The 15,250-nt window shown below is 43.1% G+C and overlaps 1 protein-coding gene across 5 annotated transcripts in view; it reads left to right on the top strand.

The window, feature by feature from the left end:
• Window positions 1-15,250, top strand: part of ADCK1 (aarF domain containing kinase 1) — a 72,760-nt gene that overhangs the window by 15,005 nt on the left and 42,505 nt on the right. For 4 of the 5 annotated variants that reach the window (XM_021542834.2, XM_021542835.3, XM_021542836.2 and 1 more), the window contains one exon: window positions 13,887-14,090. The exons of the other annotated variant lie outside the window; for it this stretch is intronic. In XM_021542834.2, coding sequence (XP_021398509.1) covers window positions 13,887-14,090 — 204 coding nt within the window. The remainder of the gene's footprint in view (window positions 1-13,886; window positions 14,091-15,250) is intronic. 5 annotated transcript variants of the gene reach the window in all.

The raw sequence follows: 15,250 nt of genomic DNA, 5'->3' as shown, positions 1-15,250 counted from the left end.
AGCTTTTCTCCCTCGGGCCCTTTCCTTTGGATTCACAGTCAGGCAGTACAGCCAGGCATTTCCAGAGCTCAGCAGGAGCTTTTTCATCTCTGCAATGCCCTGGTATCACCTGTTCTGTCTCTCTTCTTCCTCTCCAGGATGACATCCCTGCTTCTTTTTCTTGTAGTAAGCTGAGATTTTGCTGTGTCAGTCTGAATTGGGAGTTATTCCGTGCCAATATACAGAATGGTGATCCTTGCCTGGGGAATGTTAAATTGAAATCCTGAGTGATGGGGATTGAGAAAACAGCAAGGCTGTTAGCTGGAACTGCACTTTCTTCACTCTGAGCTGGTACTAGTTCAGGACTGTGTGCTTGAAGACAAGAGGTGATTGTTATCTGATGCAGGTGATGGACTCCCAAGAGCAACACCAGCTCCTGCTGCCCTGACTGGCAGGGTTGTATCCTCTGCAACTTCCTTAACTTCCAATCTTCCCAAAGTAAACTAAATCTGTACCAGAACTGCAGGTGATGTTCAATTCTTTTGAACCTGTGTTTTGATTTTAGGGTAACAAGTGTTTGGTAATGTGATTAAGTACTGAGCAAAATGCACACAGAAGCAGCTTCATGCATGTATCTCTCCTGTTGTATCTCCATCTGAATGCATGCAGCTTCCTACACAGCTAAGCTGTGTGTTCACTTGTACTGTCATCCTGTACCAGGCCTGAATCAGCTTCTTGATTCATGCTCTGCCCTTACCTTTGCCCAGTGATGCCTCAGCCCTGACTGCCACCTCCCTGGCCTCTGCCCTGGTGGCAGATTGGATATAGGTTTACCCCACCTGGTCTTGCATTCCTTGGTAAATCACGTGGGAAAGATTTGCCACAATCCTAATTTTCTGAGAACTGAGACCCAAGTGCTGGGAGGATACATTTCTGAAGCCAGGAAGACAGCTTTCCCAGTCTGTGGCTTTACACACTTATGTCAATAGCAGCCAGACCAGCAGGTTTCCCCTTCCCAGTCCCTCTCTGGAGTAGGATTCCCAGCTTTGGCACAACTTGGTCCTCATCTGAGAAGATGAGCTCCACAGTGTGTGTGCCTTTAGTTTCATTCTTGTAAATCTCACTCCAGAGACAGTAGGATGTCAGGTTTCACAATATGCTGAAATCCAATGAGCTCACTGCCCAATGAACTCTTCAATTTACAAATAGCCTAAAACTCTACTGTTTTCCTATTAGTATGGATGGAGTGAAGTGACTAATGCAGACATGTGAATTTTATTTGAAGGATACTAAATTTAAATAAAGTAAAAATAAAGAGGTCAAGCTCTGTCCTTTTGCAAAATCTTAGAAGTTCCTTTAAATAGTGTTCACTGCTTATGATTGTTGGACATACGTGTAGTAAATTAAAGAAGCAATGTATTGGTAAGACCATTTACCCACAGGACCCCATCTCAGTGACAGATTCCTCTCCTTCCACCTGCATTGCTTAACAAATTTCTTCTCAAGAGGGGAAATGAATTCTCAATAGCAACATGCCTAGTAATTACCCTCACTGTAATTCTGATGTGCAGTGCTGTCACCCACCATTAGGTGGGAGTGGAAAAGGCACTGCATTTTGTTGATGGTTGAACATTTATTTTCCTCATCATTTTGACATCAGAGGTAATTGCCATTCCTGAAATATTCTCTTGCAACCATTACAAAGCAACTGTTAGGGACAAACTAATTATGAAGAGTCTTGTTATGACAGATTAATAGGCCAACAGAGGGGATTTCTTTTTTTTTCTTTCAGGCAGGCAACTGAGTAGTAAATCTAACATCTCCCATATAACTGCTAGAAACACATGCTTTCCTGTAGGCCAACAGATTTTTTCTTAGAGGTGGGAGATTTGAAATGCTAGGACTAGAGTATAGAATGGGTTTCCAGGCTTGCTTTTATTGAGCTTTCGGTTTCCCAACATTATGTGCCAAAATAATCTAGGGTGGGGGGCATTGCCATATGGAGGGGAGGTCTTCATGGTAGATATTGGACCAACATCTTCAGTCTGGGTCATGGTTGAGTAGCATCATGAAGGCTTGAAGTGAAGAATGCTGGACTTGTGAATTTTATGGATTTTAGAACAAGACACAGAGTCATTATCTGGACTGCTTTATTGCCAGGAAGGGTTTTCTGTGTAAGGGAGGCCAAACTGATGTGCTGGTTGAGTTCCAAGTGGCCAGTATGCTTGTGTCCTTCTGGAAGTTCCAGACTACCTGCTCCAAATTATTCTTATGGTAGGTTCTCTGTGAGCTGTTGTGATGTGGCCCAAACATGTCTGCTTTCCTGTAATAGAGGGGACTGTGGCACCTTGCCTCCCTATGACTAAACCATTCTGTCAATGCTCAGAGGAGGAGGACTTTGAAATACCTGTATTTCTCACTGCTGTGTTTAAAAGCTCAGTGTATGAATAGTTTGGACTATTCTAATTTGCTAATAGTTAGCAATCCATATATAGACTTGATAATTGTGCTTTCAAAGAGGCAGGCTGTCTCATGGCTGAGTGGCTACTCTGGGGTGCTAGTGGATGCCAGGTGCTGATGAGCAAACCATTAAGAGGGAGCCAATTATAGACTTCTAAATAGAAATCACGTAGATTTAAAGAAGCTCCTGGATGAGGTCTGTTCATGTTCTCAGCTTTGCCTTGATGTCTCCCTCAAGTTGTCATGTAGCTACAGATCAAAGGATCTCTGTAGTTGTAACTGAGTCCCCTCTTACCATCTCCAGCCAAGTGTTTGTCCCTGCAGCACTTTGTCTACAAAAAGAGTGAATCTTCAGAGGTGATCAATGCGCAGCTCCCATTCATGCCATGATCTCCTTAATGAGAGAACAGCGAAGCTCCATTCTTTTCCAGAGACTGAATCAAGACCATTTTTATGTCATTTTCTATCTTCTCCTGCCTGCTGACATCAACTTCCAGTTTCACTGTAACTTCATTCTTCATGAGATCTCTGTGTAGCGTATGTAAATGCTTTAATATTAAGTATTTGAGGCTAGAAGTCATAGATAGTATTAGTTTTGGATTATTAGCAAGTGCTTTAATTTCTTTGCTTCATGTCAATCTTGTGTTGTGTGAATTCTTTAAGTCCTTTTTTTTGCCATGCCATGTCTTTGGGAACACACACAGAGATTGTACTTGGCCAGCAAGATCTTATTCTTTGGAGGATATTTGTCAGTATTCATTCTGTCAGGTTTTGTTTGCACTAATCTTTTGTCTTGAGTTTACTATTTGCCTTCTAGTCAAGGTTAGATGTAGGCTATCTTTTGACTAGCCTGTTGATGAAGAAATGTTGTATATGTAGTTTTATATAAAGATGATCTCAGTTTTATTCCCTTCATAACCTTGGTGAGCCACAGCCAAGTGCAGGGGAGGCATGGACAATATTGTTCATTATGATTCCAGCTGTAGTAAAGGCAATTGCCTCTGGTACTGCTGGAGGTAATTCTTTCTCCTTTTTGTGGGAGCAAAAGTAATCTACTCTGGGTAACGTGGCCTCACCTGGGCTCTCCTTTTGTTCACCTCAATTTGGTGCCATGACAGGTATTCGTGTTTTACTTCATTAAATTGCTATCTCATGCTATATTAAAGTGGCACTCTCATAGTCAATATAGGTGTTCTCTCTTCCTTGTGTTCCTAGCAGCCAAAAGGATTCAGTAGACCAAATGCTACCTTCACTAGCACTCACCTAAGCCAGTTTTATCCAAATTCTGCTTCCATTGACGCCTGCAGAAATCTGTTATTTTCAGTTACAAAGCACAAGACTGGCTGCAAGAAAGGATTGGACCTTCTAATAGCAGTTTAACAAGTCTATTGCGAATGAATCAGAAGAGACACCAGCTCAGTCTCCCATACTGGTGACATTGATGAGATGCTAATAGACACCAGCTGCCTTTCTTGGTGTGGAGCTGTGTGGTGTCAACTAGATAAAAAGCTGGATTATTTATATATATTTTTTTTCACTGAAGTCAGCAAATGACGGATACTCAGAAAGGAACAGACCTGCCGAGTAACAAAGGGGCATTCCTTGTGGTTTTTTTCTCTTTTAACATAGGCACTTTTTGGACATAGAACCAAACTTTGCCAATAGTGATGACTTACTAGCACTGCAGCCACTTTCTCTGTTGGATGTGGTGCTATGACAGTCACTGCAGCTTTTTGGAATTGACAGCGTAATCCCATGGTTGTTATCTTTACTGACTTCCTCGTCAATCCAACTTAATCACTTGTAGGTATTTCATGTGTTACTGTCTCTTTCCTCTTCAGGCATCCTGTTCCCGTGGGAAGAGGTCTGTGCTTTAAAGGTCAGAGCTTCTCAGATTAAAGTAGGGGGAAGGAATCTGCCTCTGTCATTTTGGTAAGGGGCTGTATTCTCTTTAGAGCCACTGCAGTAAAACCCCTTCTTTCTGGGGTCTGTGGTCAAGGTGAATGATGGTGTGTATCTGCATTGCTGTAAGAGAGGGAGCAGGCTTGCTCTGCTCCCCTGGCTGTTGGAATGACCTGCCAGGAGAGAAGTTACATATGTACAAGGGGGAGAAGCTGCTGTTGCACAATTTAATTGCCTGATGTTGACTCAGATAGGTCCTGACTGGAGGTCAGCTGTGACGTGCAGCTGGTAGGGTGGGATTCGACTGCTGGGAAGAGAAAAATGCCAGCCCAGATTCTTCAGCGTTGACAAAGTGGATGTGATGATTTCTCCCCTCCAGCTGCAGCAGCTGCCTCTGTGCTTCCTACTTTTCTGCACACCCACAGCAGGAGAGCAGACTCTGAAGCTACTCTGTCTGGACTCTCAGCTGAACTACATGAGACTTAGCTGAGTTTTCTCAATGGTACTTGGGCCATCAATCATAAGACTTACCTTTCAGTCTGTCTTCTGCATGTTACAGCTTCCTGTGGAGTTCAGCCTTTTCCAGCTCTATATTATTGCAGGATGGAGTGTGGGAACTCGGGGAAGAGGCTGTCAGATCTCCATCTTCGCTCCTGCTGCTAGGATTGTTCACTTAGCTTTGAAAGTGTAGCCAAATCTATATGAGCTTGAGTGACAGCTAATTGCTCCTGTGGCCTTGTTAGAGCTCTTCCCCCCACCCGTGGTCCAAGGCCAACCCTCACTTCTTATGCTGCTGCCTTTACACAGTTTTCTTACATGGAAATAGCTGTGTGGGGAGTGTTCTCACTTCAGGTAATTTTTACTGCACAACATCATCCATTGCTATTCTGTCAGTAGTATGTGCTTTCTGCAGGGTGTGTCAGCAGCTCCTGTTTAGGGAACACTTCGGAATGTAATACACAGCTGATACTGTTGCTTACAGCAACTGAAAACATCAAATGAAACGAGGCTTCCTTAGGCTGATGGGAAGGTGTGAGAGCCCCCCCACAGCTAAACACAGTGCTAAATAACATGGTGTCTATGCAGTTTTCATTGGCATCCCACGTGGTTTGATCCAAGCTGAAGTTAATTAATTTTGTTAGCCAGATTTTGACAGGTGCTGTGTCAAATTTATTATCATTTCACCTGCCTCTATGGAGCTGCAGGCTCTGTGATCAATGGATGAAGACATGTGCCTCATTTCATTCTGGCTTCTGAGAATGTCTGTGTCTTCTGCAGACATGCTGTTGAATTACTTTCTGTTCTCCTTGGGTCCTCTGCAATGAAGCACAGGACAGATCTATTCGTATATCAGCTATCAGAACAATAAGGCATTGAATGCACTTCTATGAACCTGCTGTCTTTGCAAGTACTATATGTTTGTGTATACATGGGTCTATCTTTCTGTCTTGGGCACATCTGGTCTGATCTTATCCTCATGTGTAAGTAACCATAATATACGTGCCCCAAAGAGAGCCTGTGTCAAGCAGCTCTTGAATAGTCACAGGGTAAAACAGCCTCAAGAGCAGAACCTTGTTCACTGAGGTAAAGTGCAGGGGTGGGTGTAGGGAACTTGACTCTCAGATTCCTCCTGCAGGCACAGAAGTTCTACAGCACATTATTTTAGCATGCTATTTTAGCATGTTATTTTCCCTTTGTCTCTGACCAGCCCTTCCCTGTGCTCCTTGTTTTCCTGGCTCAGGAGACTTACACAGAACAGTGCATTATATCACAGGGGTGTCTAGAGGGGAAACAGCTGGTCTCTTCAGATTTTTATCCTGAACTGCCCCACAGATAACTAATTGCAGCTCAGTTGCTTCTATTAGCTATTTACCTAAAATTGAGCTGGCTAATGAAAATGTTTCTAATTAATACGAGGCAGATTAAAACTCATTACAGCAAGGTCGTCAGTAATGAGAGATAATCAGAGCACAAATGACCGAGCTTGGAGTAAAATGAAGATGGAATACAAGCAGGCGATCGGTGCTGGTTGTGCATGCACCAGCCAGCAAGAGCAGGGTTCAGCAAGGTGACTACTGGTGCTCTGCCCTGCCGTTGAGAAACACTGCTTCCCACTCTCCAGAGCAGCTTGGGGAGTGACTGACCAGAGGTGGACCTCAGTCTTGTGTAAAAATGTTTTCTGAACCAAGTGGCATCTCACAGTAGATGTTTGTTGCTAGGTCAGCCTTCAGTCACCTATGTGAAGCAAGTTGTGAATAGGGGCTTTATCAGGAAGGCTTGGGAGTATGTGTGGTACAGGTGGGATGTCAGCACTTGTGTGCACTTGTATGTGGAAATTCCTGAAGGCTCAGAGGGTGTGAGCTTGCATATCTGTTCAGCATAAAATACGTTTGCCTTGGTTTGGAAGAGTCCATTGTGATCTCCAGGAAAGTTTTGCATGAATTATGAGATGTGTTTGCTTTAATTTCAACTGCCTGTAGCACTACTGATACAAGGCCACAGCACCAACACCAGATTTCAGCTGTCTGTAGACCTACTGTCTATAGTCCATTAATACTGAGTTTACTGGCCATCCTGCTAGTTGTGTGACTCCTTGTTTCTGTGTTTATGAGACTGAGAAGCAAAGAAGTTGTCACTTTAGTCAGGGAGATCATCTTCATCCTTCCCAAACTATAAAGCTCTCTTTCTTACTGCCTTTCTGTCCCACTGGCAACCCATGGTTGTTCCAGAATTTCTGAAGGATCTTACTAAGTTAGACATGCATACAACTCACACAAATAACAAATGATTATGTAGTGAGGTACATTGCACCAGAATTTATTGCAATTCCAAAGGCGTGGATCTATCCATCATCGGCAGTATGATCAGTGTTGGTATAAGGAAGCATTTGAATGGCAAATATCCAGTGTGCCTAGGAATGAGCTTTCGTAAAAGGTAAGTAGGAAAGATAATACAAAAAGCAGGCAATAACAATTCTGTTTAGAATTCTGTGTCTTCCTGTAGCATCCTTGCTGCCAGTCAGTTTGATTACCAGGCTGCTAGTGTCAGTGAGGGCTGTAGTAGTTTATATTTACTATATGCTTATTCAGATTTGGTGAAAGAGGAGATAATAGCCCCTTAGACAGAACTACACTGTCACTGAAATGGGTTCTGTGTTTTGTATTGCTGTTTTTAAAGCACCCAAGTACCCTATTCACATCACCAGTAGCTATATCCTCCCTAAGCATTTTTACAGATCTTTTGGTGTGGCCACTGATTTAAGTTTCTCACTGAGTTAAATTGAGGTGGACATTTTTCATTTTTCTCTGGTTTGTGCTGTCCTGAGTCATCTATAGCTGTTTCTGCAGTTTTACTAGTCCTTTGCATATGGCCCTGTCATTATCGGGGGTGAAAGAGAAAAAGACTATGACCAGATTTCTTTCCTATATTCTCTGACATGTCTTTTTTCCCCTACCCAACTGTGTTTTGGAGATACCCATCACGGAGGTGATGATATCCTCTTTTCCCTCTGTAGGGAGTCCAAAGGACAGCCTGGCTCTTCCAGTCCAGTCTCCTATGGCATTTCTGGAAGAGTGTTCTTGTCCAGGATGACTGATAGCATATATGCTTGGGATGCTTCCACCCACTGTGTGCCACAAATTTGTTCCTAGCATCCCAAAGGCTTAATATGAAAGACCATAAGCAGCACTTCTGTTGTTCTGTGGAAGGAAAGCAAGAGTTCATCACTAATGTCACAAGTCCTTTGAATGGCAGGTAATTTAGTGAATATGGAAGACCCTTGGAAACAGGTTGACCTCAGCAGAAGATTTAACCAGAATTTGGGAACTGGATACACCAAATAGGTTCTCTAAAGGTTTTAATAATGCACCCTGTTTGCATTCTGTCATTGTGGCCAGACAGTAGGGTAATTTTTCTCTTGATGCCTTGAGCAATAGTGTTTAAAACCCTTTAGACATTTGATTAGCTGTAATGTTCTATGAGCATGTAAAATGGAGAATAGTGGTCCTGAGTTTTGTAAAGAGCTTTGTAAAAGCACTTTTAGAGATGAAAAGCTCCATATAAAATCAGGTATGGTTGTTTTATCATAAATATCTAAAGCCTTTCTGAATTCCATTAAGGTCTTGGTTTCTCTCTCCTCTGGCAGTGAGTGCCACTGGTTAACGCTGTATTGTGCAAAATGGGATGTAAAAAAAACCCAAAAATGGTTGTTGTTTCGTGGAATGCCCTCTTTGTGTGTTAATGAGAGAATCAGGAATGGGAGGTTTTTTTTCATTATTGCATACAACTTTTCACTCTTATGCACCAACTCTCTGTAATCTAAACAGTCTTCTAACATTTCAGATCTCTTTTTTTAATAGACTCTTTTATATGACATGGTCATATTTCCCTTGTCTTTCTCTGTCCTTTTTTATTTATCTACCTCTTTTTTGTGGTAGGATTTTTAGAATCCAGGGTGGGGTTGTGCATTCAATTTATGCATTAGTGTTTTGATATTTTTGACATTTTAATATTTTCTATCACAGTCAAACAGTTTGTTTTTTTTTTTAATTTTTTTTTATTTTCCTGACTCACTATGCATTGAACAGGCTGAGCCATCCACAAGAATGTGATCCAAGTGCTGGATGGTTGCAGTTAATTGAAAGTTCAGCAGCGTGTGTGGGGAGGACAGACTGCACCTCCCAATATATGTAACCTTGCAGCCATCCTTGTTGAGGGTGAGATCTCTTGGTGTATTGATTTTTCACCTGTCTTTGGTAGGGACTTGGCAGGGCTAATTTTTCCACACTGGTAAATAATATATCTTATATCTCATGAAATTTTTGTCAATGCATTATGCTCTCTTTGCCACATCACTGGCAGCAAAATTAAGCTTTGGTGTAAGAACAGGAATAGTGGGACACTTTGCTGTTTGTTTTTGACAGTAATGCAGGCCAATCCTTTTACTGTAGGGAGCTCCTTCTGCCTTCTTTGCACTACCTGGACCTCTTCCCTGTTTCATCGTGTTTCTCTGTTTCCAGTGCTAGTTCATCCTCCCATGAAGTAATGAATGCAGCTCCTAAGATAGACGAGGCTTCTGCAGGATCATCTGGTTTAAAAATGCTCAGAGCAGGTTGAAATGAAGCTGTGACGAAAACAGCACTAAATGTTGCAGTCTTGTCCTAATTGGAGTGTCTTCCATTGTTGCTGTCTGTAGTGCTGGGTTTCTGAGTTGGAAGTGGGATAAAATGAGCAAGTGATGTTCTTGTATCTCCAGTAATTACTGAGTTTGCCTTTCATTCTTTGTGAGGATATTTAATGAAACTCCCAGTAAATACCTCTTTTCTAATACTTATTTTCTATTGGCTATTGTATGAACAAGCTCACAGTATTTTGGTGGACTGGTGAAGAATTATTTTTTCCCCCTCAGAATCCCTGTTGGCTTTTTATCAGTCATATCACATTTAGTTAAATGACTTTTAATACTATCTGTAATTATTGTCTCAAGTAATTTAGTTGATACAGAATTAAAGCTTGCAGGACTATAGTTTCTCAGATTAGTCTGGATTTTTCTTAAAAACAGGGCAACACTTATTCCCTTTTAGTCTTCTGCAAGTTAACAGTTTTAATCTGAGATTTCCTTTTATTCTAGCTATTAGCATCTCAGCTACTTTTTAAATTAATCTTTAATTTTTATGTGATTGAAGTTTTCAATGGTTTTCTAGGGACACCTTTCTTGAAATACTGTTGTGGAGAGTGTATCTCCATTGTAAACAGTGATGGGCAGGCTATTCTCTCTGCATTCCTAATCCTCATTTCACATTTTGCCAGCTAAGAGTATGCCCTGCACAGTTGGGATGTCTTTTCTGGGGATTTCATATGAGGAGTTGCTTCCACCACTTACTTTACTGTCTTCAGTGGCCTTTCTGAGCACTTTCACCACCAGGTGTGAAGTTCTCACTGGTAGATTTTAGTCTGAGTATTTATTTTCTTCTAAATTAATTCCTTTATTTTTAAGACCAGATTAGCACCTGCCAGTTCATGATATCTGCACATCTGGTATTCTGATGAGCAGTTCCTTGTTAGTAATCTGTGTGAGTAAAGGCTTCTTCAAAAGCAACCACATTACTTTAAAAGCCAGGTCTGCTTGTACAACAAGCATAGATTAAAATATATTCCTCTGCAGCTCTGCTTGCTGAGCGTGTACTTCATCCCAGAGATGCCTTTTCTCCACACCTAAGAGTTGTTATTTTCACAGTTTTAATAATCAGGGTTAATCCTAGTCTAACTGGGGTTTAAGTAAAGCAGAGGAGTCTGATAGCCATGTGGGCCAATGTAGAATTTATTCTGCTGAAATTTGGAGATGGGATTTAAGACAGAAAGAGATGCTCATTTGGACTGAGGAAAGAACCGTGTACACAGACATCATTTGTGATCTGAAGGGCTTTCTGACGGAAGCTTGTTCTTGCTATTCCTTGCTATGTGAAATCGTGAAATGCTTCCTTTCTTTGTAGTGTGCTCCTAGGGGCAATGCATACAAGTATATCTGTGTAAGACTAGGTGTTGTTTCCAGGTCTTTCCTCTGATAAAAACAGTCTTCAAAGTATTTCTTGGGCAACAAAGAGCAGTATCTTGAAGAAAGGTTCTGAGCCATTCTGGGGATTTCCATTTACCTTGCATTTTCTTCAAGGTGGAACAGATACGTGGACCACTACAACTGGACACTGTAGTAGGGATGTGAGAGTCTAACTTTGTCTATGATTAGGGGAATGCAGTCTGTCAGAGGAACAAGTGCTGCATCTGGACTGTGACCTATCTTGGGAAGATCCAAGAAAATGATAGATAATAATTAAGAAAGTTTTCTGCTAAAAGAAATAGTTGATAAGAATAGAGTCCTTGGAAGTTGCATTCACAGTCCTTCTTCATACTCAGAGTACTTCTGCCTCTAATGCAGACTGGAGTTTTGTAAGATGTAGAGATACAGATTTACGTCTTCTGAGACAAGCTGCTTGGTCACCTTTTCTCTCTAGAAGTGCAGTAGCTGGAATTCCCTGGTCCAGCCAGCCAGGGCATCTATGTCTTAGGAGTTTAAGCCAAGCCAGTTGTGAGAGCATTGTGGAAGATGCTTTGCAGGGTATTTTGTTCTGTTTTGTTCCTGGAGCCCTCTGTAAGGATCGTCTTGTCCAGGACTACTGCATTCATGAGGCCAACCAGCTTCTCAACAGTGTGGATAAATTTATGAGGACAAGCATTTCCTCTCACCTTGTGCTAAAGAGGGGCTATTACCACCTCCTTCCCAGCAGTGACGCGGATGTGAAGATACACCCTGTATACAAGCATGTCTACAAGCAGTTGCATTTTTAGCTATGTGAGTTTTCCAACCTGTTTTTTCCAACTCCCTTGGAAATCCATGTGGTGTGGGTAATGCACTGGAGCCAGCACCTCACCTACCCTGAAGTGGGCTGCTTGTCCTGACACCCAGCACTGCACTACAGCCCCAGGTTGCTGCTGCTCTGCCCTGAGTCATGCTGCAGCCTGGAGTCATTTGATGGGCTCCTGTTGTGTGTGGGAGATCGCAGGACCCTGTGCTGGCCTGAGCTCAGTGCTGGGTTTCTTGGAACATATTTGTAAAGAGCCTTGCCTCTGTTTTCTGCCAGTGCCTTTGGCTATGGCTGCCCAACATCTTGAAGTGTGTGGCTGGCCATCACTCTCCTTCACTGCTGGCAGGGGTTCTCCTCCACAGCTGGAGGCAGTGGGTAGAGGGTGACTATTGGAGCTGCAAAAAAGCTGTTTCTCTGTGGTGGGCTGTACTCTCAGTGCTGTGACAAACAACCCAGATGCACTGGCTCCCTCTCTCCCTTTCTCTTTTATCCCATTATTCCCAACCCTGGTTTTCTTGCTCTCTCATCTGCTGTTACAGCTTCCTTTCCTTGTTCCCTTTTGGCCTGCTTTTGTCCTTGATGCACACAGGGAAGGGGAACAGGGAAAGAGCCAGAGCAGAGGCTTTTTACAGCATGAGTTTCAAAGCTGTTGTGTAAAATGCAGGAGGATGATTTGGGAGACTTGAGGCATACTCATAGGTGTTATTTGCAGCCTATACATGTGCGAGTGGTTTTGAGCTGGCAGTATGCTGGGGAAGCTCACCCACCTAGCATGAGTTGCACTTGCCCATATGTGCCCACTTAGGAAAATACGTGTGTACGTGTATGTGAGCACGTGTGCATCATACTGTCAAGTCTCACACTGAGGGCAAGACTTTCATATTAGCCTTTCTCCTCACACTCCCCTGGGCCTGTGTTTCATGCACTTGCAGCTCAGCACTCAGTCTGTCCCTGACACATTTCCAAATGTGAGACACTCAGCCTGTCCCATGATGTGACATGGCTCTGCTTTGCACAGAGAGAAAGATAACTACTGAATGGTGTGGGTGTATGTAGTGTTCATGAATGTTTGTGGAATTGTTCCTTTTTGTCATGTATTTCAAGGCATTTGCTGGAATCCATTACCACAGGATCCTGTGCAGATGAGGGCTATAGACACAGGATTTGACCTTCAGTAATGTCTGACACAGAAGCCAGAGGAATGAGGAGACTTCATGCAGATTGGTGTCAGGCGTTAACAGGAGATGGGTGCACAGTTGTTTTTTGTTATTGATCTGCGTAGGTTTTATTAATGTATCAGGGTAAACTTATATGAAGTTCATTAAATATTATTCAATATAGCTATGTCCTTGACAGGAGGCTTTTCTAGTGACATTAATAAAGGAAGAATAAATCATTGTCACTGAGGGATGTGGTGGCTGGTATATTCTTGAGGAGCAAAATGAACTGAAAGAGCTGATATAGAGACCAGGCAAGTGGTTGGAAATGGGTTTTGTCATTTGGTACTGCATTTTGACCACTGTGAGCACAGCTGGCAAGTCTTCTAACACTTAGTTGCTCAAATGACTGTTATTGCAGACTTTGTGGGCAATGCAAGCAGTAAGACCCAAGACCTGACTGGACTGGAGGGATATGTGTCTAAAAGCGAGGTGAGGAAGATGAAAGACTGCCCATATACTGTCCTCCTCCCTGCCAAGGAGAGATCTTTAATTTTGATTTTAACAGACTCTTCTTCTGAAGTCTCTGGGATGGTATCTGTGATTTTCTTCTCATTTTATTCACTGCACTCATACTAAAAGTCTAACATAATGTTTGTGGTCATGATTTTTGTCTTTTGACAAGGAGTTCCAAACTGTGCATCCATAGTGCAGAATCACAGTGACAAACCAATGCTGCCCTACGTCCAGACATTTTATTCTGTGCAAGGATGGGCCAAAAACTAATGTGGTGTTACTGATTGTGGTGCCTATACAAACAAGTGTAGGAGCATCTTGTCCTGGTCTGGTTCAGACCCTTTAAATCCAGCCAGACTCCTAATAATGAACTGACATGTTAGATGATGATGCCCAGAATCAAGAAAGGAAATCTTTGGTTCCGCTTAAATTCTGGACAAAAAAGATGTGTATGTGCACATATGCATGTAACAGACAGCAAAAGGGCTTGATTGGTGTTCTGGTCTCTTCGCAGGTGCACCTGCGCTCTGCTGAGCGCCTCCGGGAGTTGTGCTGCTCCAACCGAGGCACCTACATCAAGGTGGGACAGCACCTGGGAGCGCTGGACTACCTCCTGCCTGAGGAGTACACCCGCACCCTCAAGGTGCTGCATAGCCAGGCCCCGCAGAGCACCAGGCAGGAGATTGAGCAAGTTATCCGTGAGGATCTAGGCAAAGAGGTAGGAGCAGCCATAGCCTGTGTTGGCTTCTCAGGCCTCAACAAGCCCTGGACAGCTAGAGGAAAGAAAACTGCTGTTTCTCAGCTATAAGAGATACTGAGGGGAGGTACCTCTTCCTTGCTTCTGGGTGAAGGCCATGCAAGTTTTCCCCATCTATCAATGGGCATTATTGGCAGGCTTTGGTGAGGAGAAAATAACAGAGGAGTAAGGTTGTGAAAGGTACCAGATGGAAATGGCAGGACTCATCAGAGCAGTATGCTTTGTATGCCAAGATGAACAGGGTTGCTGGAGGTCAGGATGGAGGGCTGTCTGCCACACTGAGGAGTGGGAGCTGGAGGTATTGATGTTCAGGACAAAGATGTATTGGCAGAGCTCTGTGAGGGATGACTGCTCTCCCCTGGCTGCACTAGACCAATTCCAGCTAGCACTGACAGGCCTTTACTTTCTCGAGCCCCTAATTAACCCCCAAAGCAAATAATGGCATAAATCACTTTTGGTGCTGCAGTCAGGTAACACAGTAGCTCAAGAGTCAGTGCCATCATTAACCCTCAGCAGCCCTCTACAGTTCCTAGATCAGTAGGTAAGTGACTGTGTTATTAGATATAAGGGAAGTAACCACAGTAAATTACACAAGGTGTTCTGCTATTTTGCATCTTGCTCTTTACAAGATGTCCCCTCACACTGTCGCCCAGGCGGAGGAGAGGCATTTCAAGGTTCACAACTGACATGGTAAGGATGGAGGCAGGAGGAAACAGTGCACAAAGGTGATGCTAGGGAAAGTGTGTGTGAGGGGGAGGAAGGCAGAAGGTTGAAGAAGGGAAGCAGTATGTACATCTATTGTTTCTCATATATAGATGTTTTTGGGACTGTTTTGGTTGTTCTGGCCTGTCTGACTGTATGGTGAGGAGGTGTGGGGAAAATGTGAGGTAAGTGAAGTATTTGCACCTAGAAGGTATATTATGGGCAGATTTGAATGGGGCGAGTCTGTGTAGTTTAAGGGTCTACATATTGTTTAGCCAGGAATGACCATTAATATTTCTCTACAGTTCAATGGCAGGGTTAATGTCAGCCCCCAGTCTGCAACATGCTGCTGCTATCAGCATTCCATGCTTGTATCAAGGCTGGTACCAGCTGTGTTGCATAGCTCAGTGGATAGATGG

Source organism: Lonchura striata, chromosome 6 (genome assembly GCF_046129695.1).
Source record: "Lonchura striata isolate bLonStr1 chromosome 6, bLonStr1.mat, whole genome shotgun sequence".
NCBI lineage: Eukaryota > Metazoa > Chordata > Aves > Passeriformes > Estrildidae > Lonchura > Lonchura striata.
This window is presented reverse-complemented; position numbering and strand designations above follow the sequence as displayed.